The sequence below is a fragment of a genome, unplaced genomic scaffold, assembly GCF_019419815.1.
Source record: "Pyrus x bretschneideri cultivar Hongxiangsu unplaced genomic scaffold, Pyrus_bretschneideri_v1 Contig12, whole genome shotgun sequence".
Lineage (NCBI taxonomy): Eukaryota > Viridiplantae > Streptophyta > Magnoliopsida > Rosales > Rosaceae > Pyrus > Pyrus x bretschneideri.
Genome location: NW_025999413.1, coordinates 549920 through 569223, shown reverse-complemented (window position 1 = coordinate 569223; position 19304 = coordinate 549920). Strand labels below are relative to the sequence as shown.

Below are 19304 nucleotides of genomic sequence, written 5' to 3'. Positions count from 1 at the left end.
CAAAATCAATCCTGACGGGAATAAGTCTGGCTTAGGTCCTTTTGCCCGGCTGAAGGACCTAAGCCTCTCTCTGACGGGAATAAGTCTCTCTCTGCTGAAGCTTTGATCCTTCGAGCTGGGTACAAAACGTGGCCCTTTTGCCTGGCTTTGGTGTAGGGGTGGTAATCTGCGACTCTAGTTGAGGGTTGGTCTCGAATTGGTTATCAAAAAGGTTTACAAAATATTGATTTTGAGAGCAATTTAATTCAGATTGTTTCCGCATTGATGATCCTTCTACTTCGACTGTTCGTCTCGAATTGGTGATAGAAAGGGATTTTAAAAAATAAAAAATAAAAAAAGGTCATTAGTTAGATTTGAGGTCGAAAAATAGACAAGAAAAAAAAAAAAAAGAGGTTGAGTTGGATTAGGAGAGTAAACTAAATGGAATGAGGACCTCGGGCGTATAAAGCTTATTGGAGGGGTACCAACATCAATCAAAACTCCTGACTCTTAAAGGACTTTAATTAATCTCTCCCTCCTTGGACTTGAAAACCCTAACTTAAGGCTAAAGAAATTGATCACATCATCTGGATTCCGCTAGCTTCTCAGTCACAGTTTTCAGAAGGAGCAAAGGGTTGATCAAAACCGATCGATCAGCTGCAGCACCGCACCACACCATCTTCACATGCTAAGAGTGCGTAACACTTAAATAATTACTCCCTCTCTCTCTCTCTCCATGTTTTTAATTGTTATTGTTATTATTTTGTAATTCTGATTGTAGTACGTACCCGATGTTTTCATATGAATTGATTGTGAAATCTTCAACACTACCTCTTCCGAGATTTTTAGATATACTAACAAATATTTTAGATTTCTTGAATTTTAACCGCTGGAGGATCTTAAGGGATATTGAACGGTTTGAGCATATGGGCTTCCACTAGTTCCGAGGGAGTGTATATGTAGGGTTTAGGGTTAAACATATTGTTTGTTTGCTTTTCAAGTTTTCGCTAAGTCGTGATTATTCAGCTTTCTCTAAGAATACTGAAAGCTAATGATTATGCATGCAATGCATGGCAGTAGGAATGAATGGGCATGACCAGCTAATCATGGATTTCGATGAGGACGAATACATTAGCGACGACGACAATGTTGACGACGACGACGGATACTTTAGCGGCATCGAGGAAGAGGACGACTACTTTGGAGACGAATACCACTGCGACGAGTACTACTGCTTCGAGTTCGGCCAAGATCTCAAGTTTGAGAAGACGTTATTTCCTGAGGGGACGATCAAAGAGTGGGTTGCTAAAGATGAAGTGCGAAGATTTATAGCTGAGAAATTCAAAAAATTTCTACTCACCTTTGTCAATCATCACAGTAAAAATGTTCAGCAGCAGCATGATGAAACTGAAGTTGAGTACGTGCGCCTCATCAATCAGATGGTGTCAGGTAAACATCAATATATATAAGTATATGTATATTGTCCCTCTTAAAAATCTGGATCACAAAGATAAAAGATTCATGCTCCATTTGTTTCGTCGCAGCCAACAAGTGTAGTCTGGTGATCAATTACGAGCAGCTTCTCCCCGTTCAAATCCAAATTGCCCGTTGGATGATCAAATCCCCCCGACTTATTCTGGAAACCTTTGAAGATGCTGCCAAAAATGTTGTGTTTAATTTACACCCAAACTACAAAAATGTCCATCAAAGCATCTACGTTCGCATAACCAACCTCCGCAAGTGCGTTTCCATTCGCAACATTAGGTATTTATAAAACAACCACTCTCATTTTTTCACCTTGGCTTTGGGCAACCAATTTTACTTTAGTGGCTATTGTCCGTCTTTTTTGATGATATTGATTTCAATTTTGTTCCCGAATCTCTAACATGATGTTGTTGAACGCAGTGAAACCCATTTGGATGCCTTGATTTGCATTCGAGGGCTTGTGACCCGATGCTCTAACATATTTCCTAAGTTGCAACAGGTAATTAATTAGGCCTTGTTTGGTAGTGTTTTAGAACGAGTAAAAATACAAAACCTTGCCTTGTTTTTAGCTAAAAAAAAAAACTTTCTAACAACAAAAAATGCTTCTGAAATCATTTGGCAGAAAGAGGTTGAAAGTGTTTTAATTATTTAATTCCGTTTGTTTCTTGCATTAGGCAACATCGTCGTCCAGGAATTATCAGATACTCACACTCCAAGAGAGCTCCGGAAGTGTGCCTGCATGTCGACTTCCGAGATGCGTAGAAGTGATAGTATCGAATGATCTGATTGATTCTGCCCTTTCTGGGGACGAGATAGTGAGATATACTCATTCCTCCCCACCTTGATTGATTTGTTTGCTTTAATGCCCATTTAGCTTGTTATTTGTTTCAGTGAATGAATATTTACTCACCTTATTATGTTTCTATATACCTCCTTAATTAATTTTGATTTATATTTCTAATTATAGGAGGTCACCGGCATTTATACAGATAAATTCGACTTATCGTTGAATGCAAACAATGGAACTCCGGAGTTTGCCACTGTGGTTGAAGCAAATTATATCGCCAAGACCAAGAGCCGGGATTGATGATTAGGCATCTCCATATCCATCTCCGTCGCGGTCGCCTTACAATGCAAGAAAAGAAGTCATTTTGATTCTTAAAAGTTAACATGAAATGGGTATTTCGAACTTGGAAATTCGTCTATTATGTTATTCATATTAATGCAAATCGTCAATGCATTCATTATTTGTGAGCAATTAGATAACACTTTGAACCCATCTCTCGATTTCCATTTGAAATTCACTGTTCCGCATGCTGGATCATTTACTATTCCATGTTCTTCCCGAAAATGGGCTAATCTCTATATTGTGCGAAGCTAAGCATCTTCTATAATGTTCCTAGTTGAAATATTATTTTTCTGCCTAGTATTATTGCATAAACTCGTGTCTATTCCCAGATCTATGCTTATATTGCACAAATCAATTTCCACATTCGCGGGTAAATGGTTTACATAATTACTAGATTAGTAGTGGGCTTTAACTAAAGGACGATGCTAGGAAGACTAAATTTGTAAACTAAACGATGTGTCATCAATAGGAACGAGCACGTTTATCAATGTTTCAGTAACAACTCAATCATCACCTTCCATGTCATTTATTTAGTTTGTAAACTAAATGATGTGTCATCAATAGGAAATACCACGTTTATCAGTGCTTATGTAATAACTCAACCATTGTCTTCCATGTCATTGTGTTTGCAAAATTTTATGTACAAATTAAGTTTACCTAGCATTACCCTAAACTAAAACAAGCCAAAATCCAATCTCTCTTCTGCCCAACATCCCAAACCCTGAACTCTTTCTTCATCCAACTAAAATCCCCCAAAAATTAACGTCCACATTCTTCCGCATTCCAAGAGGAACAATATTTAAGTTGAAAAAAAAAAAAATTACAAATGAAACCGACCTACCAAACCAAATCATATCCAATCACTCTACATAATATATCCTCTCTTTTTTTTGGTGGGGGGAGGGGTGGGGGGAATTGATATTTGATCCTTGCACAAAACTATAACTTGTAAATAAAATAATAAATAATAAAAATATGTTGCAGTCTTAATTTGGTTAGGAATGTGATTGCGTAAATCATATTGGGATTCTGTAGTATCTTTTAGATGGTTGTAATAACTAAAAGCTAAGAAATTTACATTCCTATTATTATAAATAAATAAACGCATAATGAGGTGGCATAACATCCCCATCACAATTCCTCAAATTCTCTCTCCTTCGCACCGCACCTCTCTCTCCCACCCTATAATTTTTCAGTTAAATAGACCTACAACAAAATTCAATATAATATTAATACCAAATGAGATTTGGCTCAGACAATGGTTGAGAGGGGGAGATCGGGTCTTGGCACTACAAGAAAAAGACTCTTTTGCGACCCTCTATTTGCGACAGAGCACACATGTCACATCTCGGTTCGGGCCCCCATCACATCCCGGGCTCGACTCCACCGTAGCACGATATTGTTCGCTTTGGGCCCCGACCATGCCCTCACAGTTTTGTTTTTGGGAACTCACACGAGAACTTCCCGATGGGTCACCCATCCTGGGAATGCTCTCGTGCGCTACTCGCTTAACTTTGGAGTTCCTACGAAACCCGAAACCAGTGAGCTCCCAAAAGGCCTTGTGCTAGGTGGAGATGAGAATATACATATAAGGATCACTCCCCTGGGCGATGTGGGATGTCATTACACAACCATCGCAAATTCTTAGTAATATAGATCGTAAGGTTTTTTGGAAAAAAACTTTTGCGACTCTACTTTAGGTAATGTCGCAAAAGATGACATTTGATACGACACCCTCCCCAAAATTTTTAATTTGGCATCTGGTTTTTCATAGCACGCCCTATCTTTCGATGAAACGTATTTATCCGCTTTCAATTTTTGGTAAAGTTAGGATGAACTAGAAGCTAAAATGTTGATCATACAACATTTAATGTTTTTGCCCATTTGGATAAGGGTAGTTTCTTTGATGGACAATTGTCTCTAAGTTTCCGGAATTAGATAGAGGAATCAAAACGCATCCATAAAGCAAATTATTTGATCATTCATTAGCCTTTAAGTTGCTATTGGTGTGAAAAAAGTATGCATTGTTAGGTATTTGGAAGCAAAATTGGGGTTCTTATGAGACTTGAGTTTGGGTCTTCTATGTAAGTAAGTTTAAAATAAACTTGCAATGTAATTTTAGGTTATAATACCAAAATTGAGTTTTTCCCGCCAAGAAAGAACCGAGGGAGATAAAATGTCGAGCATACAACATTTAATGTTTTTGCACTTGTTTCTTTATTTATAATGCACTTGTTAGCACCTTCTTGTTTTAGAAATAGTAGTTTCTACTCGTGTAGATAATTACAGAGGATGAACACTTGGTCAAACTCTTAGGCCTGTTTGGGATTGAGGTGCTTAAAAAAAAAGCTACTATGAAAAAAAGCTATGAAAATTTTTGGTGTTTGGTAAATTTTGAAAATCAGCTTTTTTTCAAAGTTGAGGGTGAAAAAAAGCCCAAAACCAAGAGATGACAAGAAGCTGCAATTTGCAGCTTCCAAAAGCAGCTTATTTTCACCACACACGGATGAACAGTGTCCAGCTTTAATGAAATATACCATAACCCAAAACTGCCCTCGGCTTTTCCCTTCATCGACGCTCTCGCCTTTCTCCAAAACGCTCTCGCCTTCCCTTCACCAAAACGCTCTCGCTCTTCACCTCAGAGCTCTCACGCATAACCCGAACCTCAGGCTCTCTCTCGTTCTCTCGTTCTCTCGTTCTCTCGTTCCGTCGTTCCAAAAACTACCGATCTCGTTCTCCAGGTTTCTCCAGGTAAGCTTCTCATTTATTTGTTTGGATTTTTCAAATTAGGGATGGGGAGATTAGGGAAAGAGGGGTGGGAAGAGCAAAGGGATGAGGGTATAGGTGTCGGGAAAAACAATTGGGGATGGAGGGTGGGGAAAAATTAATTGGGGAACGGCTATGGCGTCCCCAGAGATGACCACATGGTAATTGCCTTTCTGGGTTTGGTTTCATTTGTGGGTTTTTTGGGGGTTTTTTATTTGGGTTTTGGGTTTTAGGGTTCAAGTTCTGATCTTTTTGTTTATGATCTTGTTTTCGTGTTCTAATCCTAACTAGTTTAGATTAAGTGGCTAAACTTGTTTTTGATCAATTTTATTAGCTAAAGTTGCAAGCTTTGTGTTTGGCACTGCAAATTGTAGATTAAATGTTAGGATTAGTACATAATTAGAGCTCTGGTTGTGATTGTGTTATGATTCTTGCTTGTGCTAATGCTTTTCGGTTTTCGGGATTTTACAGGGAAGAGTATGGATTACAAGAGCGTCGAGGACGCGATCTTCGGTTTGGAAAGTTAGTGATAAGCAGCCAGGTTGACTTCTGTCTTTGAAATTCATGTAATCATTGTCATTGTGCTAATCATCCTCACCATAACTAAATGTGCCACTGTTTGGTTTTGTGGACCTGTGGCAGGTTATAATGCAAGTGACTCAGATTCAGATGAACTGAAGGGTGATTCTTAGCACGACGAAGTTGGCCTTCGTGTCCTATCAAATTTTGAGCTGGTATCGCTATTGTTCTTGGCCTTCTTGTGCTTGTTCTTCTACATCCTGCAATGTTTAGAATAACATAGCATGCAAAATGAGTGAACAATGAATATGTTATCCATTCTCAAAAGTTTATGATCATATGAAATCTGAAGAAGTTGGATTTGTGTTCTTTAACTGGTTATTAATTTACATGGTTTCTTTGTTTTTGTTTGGTGGGGTAACTGCATTTTTTGTGTGCGTGTACTTGATCCACAATTGACTGACATTGACATGCTTTCGTTTTTGTTTATCTTCCTTTATACTGTTGATGCAAACAAATTTACAGAATATTGCTTGTTTCTCCTTGATTTTCAAGCTTAGAATTTGCTCCCTCCTCCCCAATTTCCTTCCCTTCTACCAAGACAAGAGGACGGAGCAACAGTATGTAACATATTTCCTTCCCATTATCATTTGTGATTCCTTCCACTTCTCCATCCTTATCTTTTGTTAAGATTTTCATTATACATGTCTAGTAAAAGAATATTGAGGTAATATGGTCAAATTGAAATCTGAAGAGAAAAAAGTTAAAACTATTCCTTAAGCTTGATCTTTCAAGCTCTGTGTGCTAGTATCTGTTTGTGTGGATTGCTGTGTGTGCCATATCCCAGAGGATTTCAACTCGTCTTTCGTTGTGCCTTTTTACTGATGAATAGTTTAGCACACGTCGCTGCATAGAAAAAACATAAAATAGATTCAGCATTGTGCATATTTTTGTTCCTTATGGCTATTCATTTTTCTCTGGTACGAGACTGGGTATATGAAACTGAACAGTAAGCAATATTGTGATACGTAATGGTGGCAGGCAAGTAGTGATCAACAAATAACTTTATCCTCCGCCAGATAATTGATGTTTTCCTTCTTCAATTGTGCATATCCCGCTAAATTGATCTCTAATGTCTTGTTTCTTGTGGTAGGATGTCGTAGGCTGTGCTTGGAATCGTGCTGACCCTCGCCCGTCATGGATGTGCCTGTAACAAGATTTATACTTTCTTCAGTTAATTTTGTTTATTTTCTGGACGTATCACTGTACCTAAGCCTTTATTTTCATGGGAAGACAATCATTTGTTAATTGCAATTTCATCTCTAAAATTTCGTTTGAGTTATTGTGAAAGTTAACCATGCTTAAGTGAAAGAACACGTGGCAGATGATAAGAGTTTATGATGGTGAGCAATAATGCTCCCAATAGTTTCAATAGTCTGATTTCAAATAAAAAAAAACTACTTGAATGTAAAACGCATTGAAGGCCCTAAAAACTTAAGACCTCGTTTTCAATGGCTCGTAGAGTCTCAGAGCAATTCCACGCCTAAAAAAATGAGCTGGTTCAAAGTTCATTTAATCCACCCAAAATGAAATTTTCAATGGCTCGATAGTAGTGATGATGATGATGATGAATATCAAAATTATCAAGTTGAAGGATCACATGAGATAGAGGCATTAAGAAATAGAATAGCAACAAGTTTGATGAATGCATCTAATTAGACTACTTTCAAGTACATTAACAATATTGTACTAATGAATCCTAGCTATTCACTCTAAAATATTTCTATTAAAGTAGTTTGTCATACTAATTAATATTTAAGATAAAGTTTATAAATATTTTTCTTCTAAAAATAAAATATATTTAGTAATTCACTTTTATTTGTTAAGAAAATTAAATTAATAGCACATCTAGTAATATACCCTTTTTGGTCATTTCACACAGTCACAGCTGTTTTACAAAAAAGTTTACCAAACACTATTATACTGCTTTTTGTTTCCAAAAGCACTTTTACAAAAAAGTTTACCAAACACTTTGCTGGCTTTATTTCACAGCCGCTTATTCTCACAGCACAGCCACTTATTCTCACAGCAGCTTTTTTTCAAAGCACAGTAATACCAAACCAGCCCTACCTCTTGTAAGATATTACTTTTGTAGTATTGTGTTTAGATGAACTCTCCCGACTGTTTTAGCTACGTGTACTACTTTGCAACCTATGTCAAGGACGATCAAGTCTCTTATGCGCACCATTAGGGTCTGTAGGAGAGAATTTCCGATCAAGAACATTCTTCGTTTGTCGTGCTTTGGCGATCTCATGCAAATAATTCCCAACAATGCATACTTTTTTCCACACGAAAAGCAGTTCAAACCCGAATGAATGATCAAATAACTTGATCTATTCGCACATTTCGATACCTCTATCTAATTCCGGAAACTTCAAGACAAACAAGCACCAAAGCATTACCCTTACCCAAATCACCGCATTTATGCATGAACTTATCGATTTCGAGACATGGGTTCTACTAAAATCGAAAATTAAGCAACACCCATTTGATCAATTTAACTTTAAAATCAAAATCCGTACGAAAAAAAACCACATGCAATTGAGATTTTATTCATGTTCTATCACCACAACACCTAACAAGAAAAAAAAGACCAGAACAGCGAATGATTCGAAGAAGGAAAGGAATCTGTGGATCTCAATTTAATTTAATTATGGTATTCAATTGAGTATTTTAATCTGATTCAGGATTTTGGTTCACAAAGTTGATTTCTTTACACAATCTGAATTTTTTGTGTGGAACCCACTTTCGTAATCGTATTTAGATTAATTTTTCATTTAATTGTTGTTTTGTTAAATCTGAATAGTGATTGATACTATATGTTCATTGTCAAGATTAATACTTTTCCAAATTTGGGGTTTCTTGTTTTGTTTTTGGTTTTATGACTTTCCTTTCGCTAACATTGTTTGTGTAATGATTAGTCATTGCAAGCCAGTGTCGAAGGAGGAGCGAAATGGTTGGTTAATAAATTCAAAGGTTAGTTTTCTCCTCTGGCTCTGTTTACTTGCATTGTCTGTTAAAGTAAACCTCACATAATGTTGTTTATATGACTGATTTTACGAGTCCTGAAAGTTCGGACATTGTAGTTGTATTAATTCATGGGGTTTATATGCAATACGTCTATGTAGTGGCAATGAAAAGTGAGTTAGCGATCGCGGATTCTGGCCAAAGTATCGGTGAGCTCGAGTTGTAGAACGCGTTGTGGTTGAGGTTATGCCCGAGATGGTTTGTTCCTTAATCTTAATTATGCTGGGTAGATATGTGTATATTTATACAACCCTTTTCCTATGGCTTTAACTTGCTCAGGCTCTCGAAAATGTCGTATGTGGAGTACAAGTAAGTAACTTGCTGCTGGGATTTCTTGAAATAGCCCAACATTACAAGGCAAAAGAAAAAATAGCGAGTTCTATAAGTTGTATTTGTGCTGTCGTGGACGGCGGAATGGTGCTTCCAAGGTCTAGGTTTTGGATTGTATAAACTGCTATCCTCATGGGTGAACTAGTACTATATTCGTTCACTGATTTTTTGGGCGACAGAGTCATTACTGGTGTAGTAAATTGAAAAGAATTGAAGATCATCTCGGTGAGTATTTTTTGCTATCTTAAGCTGCTTTGCTTCTTTGTTTTTAGATAGTTATTATTCTAGTTAGGGTCTTGCTTTTGTCATTCGAATCAGGGTTCCACTTCATTCTTGTTTTTTGTTCTGTTGTCGATCAATATTACTACAGTGAAGTAATCTTGATTTGTATTGCTAGAATGAAACAAGATTGTTCTTTGTTTTAAATAGCTACCACTTCCCTTAATTATCTTGATTTGTCTTGCTACAATGAAATAAGATTGTTGTTTTTTCATTTGCGTTTTTTATATATGTTCAGGGATTATTCGGATGATGTACGCAACACATGATGCAGATGCTTGTAAGTTGACGAAGAGGGAACCAGATTATTTACTTGTAAGAATGTCACTGCATCGAATACGTATATTTTCTTCTTTGCATCCCAACATATAGGATCTCGTCATGTTTTCTCTTTTACAATCAGCATTTTACCAAAAATAAAAAGTACACGGAAGAAGGGGGATTGCTCGTGAAGTTCTAAGATTGGTCTTGATTGTATCATGGTTTACACAAATTGGTTGCCTATGTATATGAAAATGTTCTCGCATGGTTTGCACAGATGGGAGTGCACACTTGTTACTGCAAAGGGGAACTCTTTTTTTTTCATAGCTTGTCTTATACGAAAGTGTTCTTTCATGGTTTTAATGCCCATCCTGTGCTTCTGACTGCAGATTCTTTGTTCGTGGTGATGGGCCTTTTGGAGCGCTTGCCTAGTTTATTGTTGTTCAACTCGGTAACTTTCACATTCAATTGTATTTCAAGAACACTCGTACCTCCGATTGGTGAGCAGAGATGCATTTCTTTTCTTTTTGTTTCCCAAATTATTTGCAGACTTTGTGTTTGTAATAACTCTAATTCTTGCACTGTTGCCGAGGTGGACATACCTCTGTTTTAATTTGAGCCTCTATGCAAAGGACTGAGAGTAGAGCTGCTGCAGGGACATAATTTCTCGCAGGTTCGAGGGGAGGAAGTTAGTTGTCGAACTAACTTCCTAGCAAGGAGTGACATATTTCCTGTAGGATTGTAGACGGTATAAATGTTTAAATACTGGAAGTGAAATATTTTCTTTAATATCAAAGAAACCAAATAAGTGTTTTTTTGTTTTGTGAATTATGAATTATATCAATGCTTTTGGATTTTATTTAACTTTGAACCTGCAGTAAAATTTCAAATGAAATAATTTGGTGAAGCTGTTAAAAATAATGTCATTGTGGCATCTCATTTGACGCCCCTTTTATTTTATTCTTTTTATAAACCTAAGACCACTTATTTGCGACGCGTAAGTTGACGTCGCAAGTCCGTAGTTAATACTATTTGCGACGCGCTTAAAGCGTTGTATATAATTAACCAAACATTTACGACGCCACTTTGTTGCGACGCGTTGCTACCCGTCACAGGCCTGTCGTAAAAGGACTATTGCGACACTTTTAGCCGCTTTCGCAACGCTTTTTGTCCGTCCGAAAAGGCCCTTTTTTTGTAGTGTGGGGTGTTAATTCAATTATTTTGGTAAATTTAATTTGTTGGGTGGAAGTTCTTGCACGGGGAGAGTAGCAAAGTGAAAGAGAGAAGGATAGAAGAGTCATTTTCTCATTATAGCATTACTCGTTAATTTGTGCCTAATTATAGAAAATATTTTATTGAGGTTCAAAACAATAATCGATCACTGATATATGACTAACTTACAAAGATTTCATTGATTTTGAATAAATAATTTTAGCTCCAAATTCCTTTACTTTCTCACACAGTACGTAATCCGGATACATATCTATATAGGATCGGTATCAAATTTAAATATACCAATACCACAAGGAGTTAGTTCTCTCGCTAATTTTAATCCCTTGTTTCACAAGTAAGCCCTTAGATGTGTTGGACTTAATCTCTAACCGGACTACAAGAAAACCGATAACTCTAACTTATTCTTTAGCCTATATATATCATTCATATGTTCGTATGATCAGAACTCCAAAACCAACAAGATCGTCTTTAAGGAGCAATGGATTCGAAAGCAAAACGCCAAACTCCTCCTGGAGATAGGATCAGTGAATTACCGGATGAAATTCTTTGTCACTTACTTTCGTTCCTTCCAACTTTACATGCCGTGCGGACCACGATTTTGTCTACAAGATGGAACAACGTATGGTGTACCAGTGCTCCCATTAGCCTACAGTTTGATAGCAGAGATTTTTCTTCTGGACCTCAACAACAAACGAGGTTTATGAGATTTGTTGACTGCGTGATTAAATTATGCGGCTCATCATGCAACATTAGAAGACTATGTCTTCACTGTCACTCTTTCGCTTTTAAAGATGAAGATTTCTCTCGTATTCATAGATGGATATCCACTGCCATAAAAAACAATGTCATTGACCTTGATCTTTATTTGTTTAGTAATAATAATTATGATTCCTTCGAGAAATTTGAAATGCCTCCTAGCGTTTTCCAGTGCAGATCATTGGTGAGTCTGAAGTTGGACACAAATTGTCTTACCTATAGTCCATCTACATCAGGTTGTTTCCCAAGCCTCAAGTACCTTCATGTTACGTTTCGGGACTATATTAATGAGGGAAGGGTAAAAATCTTTCTGAACTGCCCTGCTCTTGAAGATTTGACTATAGTTGGAAACGTGGGTGGAGATGTTTTGGAACTTAACATCTCCGCACCTCAGATGAAGACGTTAACAACTGATAATCTCGACTGCAAGTTTTTCGTTGATGCCCCGAGACTTGAAAACCTCAATGTCAACATCGATTGGCCTTCTTTGACGTCGAATTATGTTTTGGAGAATTCTAAATCTTTGGTCAAGGCCAAAGTTCATGTCAAATATATAGCACCAAAACACAAGCATCGATATCCATCTTATGTTCCCAATATATCTGAGTTACTTGCAGGTACTTCAAGTGTTAAATATTTAACATTTTTAGCTCCTCTGTATCTGGAAGCACGCTATCTGCCGGATTATGAGAATCTGAACCAACTGGAGTTAGATCTTCGTTGCTTTTGCTGGGACCTTGTAGTAGAGTTGCTCAAGAAATGTCCTAGTATGAAACACTTGATCTTAAACCTTCATCGTACAGCATGGAATCACGATTACAAGCCAGTCAATCCACCAACGCTTGTGCCGGGGTGTCTCTCGTCACACCTTAAGACTGTCTCTATGCGTGGATTCCACGGAGAACAGGAGGAGGTTCAAGTGCTCAAGTACTTGTTACACTACGGTGAGGTTTTGAATAAGATTACTATTTCTACAAGGAATTTCGTAGGTAATCCCGCATGTCTTACAAAAGAGGACTTGTATAAGGAAATTTTGTTGTTTCAAAAGGGTTCAGAGACATGCCAAGTTGAAGTTATCTAGAAGAATGCAAGCAGTTTTAGCTTCTCTGATAAGAGAAGGGCCGGGTTCGTATACTCTCAAAGTTGTAATTTAGACATCATGATATTTTCTTATTGTGAATGCAATTACGCTCCAAAAGCGTTTTAATTTTTATAAATAAATGTGAACTAGAGATTCGCGCAACACACATTTTTTGAGAGTTGTATATATATATTAGATTCACATTTTTACATGGACATGTTGTCATGACAAATATTATATGACGTCCTATTTAGTAAAATCTAAATTCTAAAAATTGTTGAGGCAAATTTGGAAAACAATATAACGGCCGGCCTCGTAATCATCATCTTTTTACCACTTTTTGTTTTTCTTGTTTCCTAATCTATTTACAATAACAAGGAGAACATGATTCCTTAATTTTAGGCTAATTACAACATAAGAAGCCATGTTGGACAAAGTACTAAACCCTAGCTTTGTATTGTACCTGGAGTAAAACTCTAAGGGTGCGTTTGTTGCACCGGACTATCTCGGACTGGATTAGCGTTAGGGACTAAGCTAGACTGGCTTAGATTAGACTAAGCTGAACTGACTTAATGAAACGTTTGGTGCAGTGTCAGACTAAAAAGAAGGATAATAACAAACTACAATATTATATTTTTTAATTCATATATAATAATATTATATTAATTAATTCTATCTTTTTTATTCTAATAATACTCTCCCTCTCTCTGGAAGCCTTCATCCTTTTCTCCCTCTTTATCTCCCTTGTTCTCTTCGTCCCACACTCTCCTTCCCTTTCCTTTTTTTTTTCTGATTAATTGCCAAAAAAATTCTGCAAAACGAAGAATCGAGCTTGGTTTCTCTGGTTTTTGTTCTGTGCAAGATTCCAACTGGGGGGAGCTTTCCAATTCTGTGGATTCAATCAGAGCTGCAAGTCTTTGGAGTGGCGGAACCGGCCTGCAGCGATTCCCAAGCGTGCTTAGAATATCTTCTATGCAGGAGAGGCCGACTGCTTCTGAGTCGTCGTCGCAGCAGCATAACTACAGTACCATCAGGATGGAGCAACTGTTGTCGTCGCGGCCAAGTTCGAGCCGAGCTCGGATCTCGGCGGAGCAGAAAGAGAAGAAAGCGAGGAGAGAGGAAGAGGGGAAGGGGGAATTGGCGAAGGGGAATGATGATGGCTCTCGGCGTTTGTGAACATAGAAGCAGCGGAAGACGCGAGGGAGTTAGTCCCCGCTAATCCCATGGTTCTCGACGGGTTTGCTAGCGAGGGAGTTAGTCCCGGCGAGTCCCTTCTAATCTCATTAAACTTAGTCCCGGACTGTCAACAAACATGGGACTAGATTACTACATAATCCAGTCCAAGCCAGCGAAAGCTAGCGAGCTCAAACAAACACACCCTAAACCCTAGTTGACTAGAGGATTGGACTTGTGTTGATGGGATTCCCGATGGCCTCCAATCTCTCAATCTTCTAACATTCTCTCTCCAAAATCGTTTCAAATTCTTCTTAACTAGGTTTGCTACGTATTATCTGATTAATTTTGTTTGTCTTTTCTCTGGGAATGTTGGAACCGTACGTAACAGATAAAAGGAATCAGTATGTTGACTTTCATCTTTTCATGTCTTCGCGGAACTAGAGAAGACAATTACAGAGTCCAAGTTTTTCAAAATTTGAATTAATACTTTTTTTCATCTTTTTATATCTCTGCCGTCAATCGATTGTGTTCGATTTAATAGTTTAACCAGGGCCGAAGTGGCTGGTGTTTCTTAAGCAGTGAGATGGCGCGCTGATGCTTTATGGTGAATCGCTTATGGGATGGTTCCTAGGAAAGTCATTGTCTATTCTCACAAGTGTTAGTCTGTGAATTAAAAGATGGTGGAGGGAATAGAAACGTCATGAAGCTATGAAACTAGCGGCTATTTGGATCTTCATTTTCAGACTGTATTTCAGAGGAGGAGATTTGCATTTCTGCTGTCAAGATGGGTGAGTATTCACGACCTAAGCTAAGCAGTAATCCGTTTGTCTGCATATTTAATAGTGTGAAAATATATATCCCCATCAATTTTAAAAACAAAAAAATAAAAAAATTTACACACTTTATATGTGGGGTACCGTATATACTAATATTATATTATCTTATTCATATTTATTAATGTTTTTTTATTTCTTTTAGAACCACCTCTCTCTAAACATATTCCTCGTTTCCTCCGTCCACTTACTCACGCGTTTTTCTCCCATTTCGCCTTTTTTTATTAGAATCTTCCTCCTTTACTTTCCGCATTCTCTCCCTTCCCCATTCGTGTCCACTTGCGGCACTTGACTACTCTCTTTCCCTCCAAACAGATATCATGAACCCGTGGACCAGCAATGTATTCGATCATTCTTTCATTTACTTTTCTAAACAAGTGCTAAAACTGGAGTTGCCGATCAAGCAAGGAAGAGGGCAGTTGCAAACTTTCATTAAATGATGGAGATGATGGTTGGACATAGTATGCTGCTATTGTAATGTTGCATTTCGGATGTTATAAGTGTCACCTGAAACGTTGCGTTTCCACGTGGACAACCCTAATTGGTTTCTTTCCACGTGGACAACTCTAAATCTCTCTCTCTTTCTCTCTCTATCCATCTCTCATTTTGTCATCGTGATTTTCTTACTCTTCTTCGTTTTCTTGATAATTTGTGATAGTGAGTGCAAGGTATCTTTGATTTTCTTTTTTAGTACATTGTGCAATTCCACTACTTAATTTTTACTGTATTTAATTAGAGGGTTGGGGTTTGAGATTTACATGTTCTTGATTTCTCCATCTCTCTCAATTCTCAACAGTCAAGAACGTAAATCTCAAACCCCAACCCTCTAATTAAATACAGTAAAAATTAAGTAGTGGAATTGCACAATGTACTAAAAAAGAAAATCAAAGATACCTTGCACCTCCTCCTGAGTCACTGGGTTCATCATAGCTGTTCAAACTCGATAGAGATCGAGAAATCAAGAACACGGAGACTAACAAAATCGCTATCACAAATAATCAAGAAAACGATTGAGAGCGAGAAAATCACGATGACAAAATGAGAGATGGATAGAGAGAGAAAGAGAGAGAGATTCAGAGTTGTCCATGTAGAAAGAAACCAATTAGGGTTGTCCACGTGGAAACGCTGCGTTTCAGATAACACTTATAACATCTGAAACCCAGCGTTCCAGTAGCAGCAAGACTATGTCCAATCACTCGATCTCCATCATTTAATGAAAGTTTGTAAACGCCCTCTTCCTTGCTTGGTCGGCAACTCCAGTTTTAGCAATTGTTTAGAAAAGTAAATTAAAGAATGATCTGGTCATTGGGTGGTATATGTTTATACTGTATTTGGGTAGTGTCCAAATCGTCTTGACCATATTCAAAACGTTGACCATGTCCAAGCCGTATTCAGGATGGATCTGAGACATGTCAAACCCTCCGATATTTCGAGATTTTGGAGTGTCCTTTCAACCTAAGTCTTCACAGGTTCTGGAATTTGGAAAATAAACTAGCTCGTCAAATGCATACCAGCTTAACTGCCACCTCATCCCCAGTTTGTAAACTTCCTAGCAATCACGTGCTCCATGATGCAGCAATGTCAAATACGATTCGACCCACAATATTATGCTCTATACTAATCCTAATCTAATATATGAAGAAGGTATACAAATATAATATATTAAGAAGTTATGCTAATCTAATATGTGAAGAAGGTTCTAGTCTTATATGAAGGCGAGCAGTTGATGCAACGGAAAAGTTATTTTTTTGTGACAAAAAAGTCACGAAGTTCAAGTCGTGAAAACAACTTTTTTACAAAGCATAAATAAGACTGCGTACGATAGACGTTCACATCTTCTATAATCATAGAATACGTATTAGTGCTGCATAGTGTTTAACCAAAAACAAAATTGTGTTGCATTGTGTGCTCTCCACACACAATTGCATGCAAGGCCACATTGGAGCGTGTGTGCGGATTATATGTGCCAGTCTTCAAGCGTGTGTGGTCACGTGTTTCTCACTCTCACTTTAATTGACTCAATTACCATCCGAAAATTGTAAGTTAATATAAAATATAAATACAAAGTTAAGAAAAGTTAATTGGTAATTAATTATATTCACTACGAGATGGTCTAGTGGCTAGAGATAAATTTCAGGCCTAGCATATTTTGGGTTCGTTTTTAACGCATCACACGATGGTAATCAAAAGAAGGCTAAATTGCTTTTATGGATCTTCCTGACTTCTTGGAATGATTGTTGTGGCGAAGCTACTCATCTGATATTTGGTCTTAAAAAAGAAAAAAAAAAAAGGTAATGAATTTACATTTTGTTTTATTCGTGGGGACCATATTACTAGATAAGGACTACACATGGTATAAAAATTTGGAAGCAATACATAGATTTAGGAGCCAAATGTTTATTGAAGCCTTTCACTTCCAAATTCCAAAACTGGCGCCAAAAAAGATTCCCGCTACAATATTAAAACTTTGAAAAATGTCCAGCCAAGGCTTCCCTCGCAAGCTTCTTTCCCTTAAAACCTTATTTCCATAAACGTCCTTCTTCATTTACCATAAAGCCCTTCACCAAACCCAATCTTCGAACCACCACTGGTCCAACACTCACCAAAAGGGTATTTTACCAACAGAGATTTCAAATGACCGTTACACCCCTCTTCACAGTTCACAGTTCACACCATCCTCATCCGGTAGCCGCAAACGCAAACCACCGAAATCGGACAGCGCGCCTATTCACCCTCCTGAATTTCCCAAAGTACCCTCGTGTTTGGTTCATTCTCCCGCAAGCTTCTCGTAAATTTGAAATCACCCGCTCCCAAAACCCCAATTCAAAAAAATTCAAAAACCCTCCGCCCTCTCTATATATATTCAGTCCAATCCCACCCTAAATAATCAATCCTAAACCACAAATATTCACAAAATTTGATTTCGTTTCTGAAAAATCCCAAATCGAGTTTCATCACAAAAATGCCTGCCTTCCCAGAAGAGCCGCTGCTAGCCCCGAACCCGGACCGCTTCTGCATGTTCCCAATCCAGTACCCTGAAATCTGGGAAATGTACAAGAAGGCGGAAGCCTCCTTCTGGACCGCCGAGGAGGTCGACCTTTGCCAGGACGTCCGCCACTGGGAAGCTCTATCCGACGGCGAGAGGCACTTCGTCTCGCACATCCTCGCCTTCTTCGCCGCTTCCGATGGAATTGTCCTGGAGAATCTCGCCGGAAGGTTCATGAAGGAGGTCCAGGTCGCCGAGGCCCGCGCCTTCTATGGGTTCCAGATCGCCATTGAGAACATCCACTCCGAGATGTACAGCCTCCTTCTCGAGACATACATCAAGGACTCCGACGAGAAGCACCGCCTCTTCCACGCGATCGACACCATCCCCTGCGTCACGAAGAAGGCCCAGTGGGCCCTGAGATGGATCGACGGCTCTGAGTCTTTCGCGGAGCGAATCGTGGCCTTTGCCTGCGTGGAAGGGATTTTCTTCTCTGGTAGTTTTTGCGCGATATTTTGGCTAAAAAAGCGCGGTTTAATGCCGGGACTGACTTTCTCGAACGAGCTGATCTCACGAGACGAGGGCTTGCACTGCGACTTCGCGTGTTTGCTGTACTCGCTGCTGAGGAAGAAGCTGAGCGAGGATCGGGTAAAGTCGATAGTTCGGAACGCGGTGGAGATCGAGAAGGAGTTCGTGTGCGACGCGCTGCCTTGTGCCCTGGTGGGGATGAACGGCGATCTGATGAGCACCTACATCGAGTTCGTGGCGGATCGTTTGCTTGGCGCGTTGGGATACGGGAAGATGTACAACGTCCAGAACCCGTTCGATTGGATGGAGCTGATCAGCCTCCAGGGGAAGACCAACTTCTTCGAGAAACGCGTTGGCGAGTATCAGAAGGCGTCGGTGATGAACAGCATCAACGGCAACGGTGGGTCGCATGAGTTCAAGATGGACGAGGATTTCTGATCGTCTGATTGAGTGATGGATATCGCTTTTGTAATATCTTTGTTTTTTTATATAATTTTAAAATTAGGTTTGTTTTTTTGTTGATTTTTCAGTGTCATGTTCGAAATTATAAATGAAAGATGCGATATTCCCATAATCTTAGTTTATTTTTAGGAAAATTAATAAAAAAATGATTTAAAAATCTTGAATTTTAATGAAAAAGATAAAATAAAAAGTAAAATGAATAGTATTATAATTGATTTTTTAATATAAAAATAAGATTTTTTGTTAAAATAAATAGTAATGAGAATGTTTTTTTAAAAGTTATTTTATTTTTAGAAAACTAATGAAAATGATTTAAAAAATTTGAGTTTTAATGATAAGGACAAAATAAAAAGTAAGTGAATAGTATTAGATTTAATTTTTTAATGTAAAAATATGATTTTTATTAAAATGAAC

At 38.1% G+C, this 19304-nt stretch overlaps 2 protein-coding genes and 1 long non-coding RNA gene across 3 annotated transcripts; all 3 read left to right on the top strand.

The window, feature by feature from the left end:
* Positions 1 to 5486: 5486 nt before the first annotated feature.
* LOC103953162 lies at positions 5487 to 7192 on the top strand. Its single transcript, XR_668002.3, has 4 exons — positions 5487 to 5520; positions 5831 to 5900; positions 6002 to 6093; positions 7032 to 7192. It is a non-coding gene; the product is annotated as an uncharacterized LOC103953162 (long non-coding RNA).
* Positions 7193 to 11546: 4354 nt separating this feature from the next.
* Positions 11547 to 14081, top strand: LOC125474171 (F-box/FBD/LRR-repeat protein At1g78750-like). Its single transcript, XM_048577612.1, has 2 exons — positions 11547 to 12813; positions 13768 to 14081. The coding sequence occupies exons 1-2, from the start codon at positions 11547 to 11549 to the stop codon at positions 14079 to 14081; spliced, it is 1581 nt and encodes a 526-aa protein (XP_048433569.1).
* Positions 14082 to 17363: 3282 nt separating this feature from the next.
* LOC125474089 (ribonucleoside-diphosphate reductase small chain) lies at positions 17364 to 19002 on the top strand. The gene has a single exon (XM_048577518.1). The coding sequence runs from the start codon at positions 17877 to 17879 to the stop codon at positions 18864 to 18866; it is 990 nt and encodes a 329-aa protein (XP_048433475.1). The 5' UTR covers positions 17364 to 17876; the 3' UTR covers positions 18867 to 19002.
* The last annotated feature ends 302 nt before the right edge of the window (positions 19003 to 19304 follow it).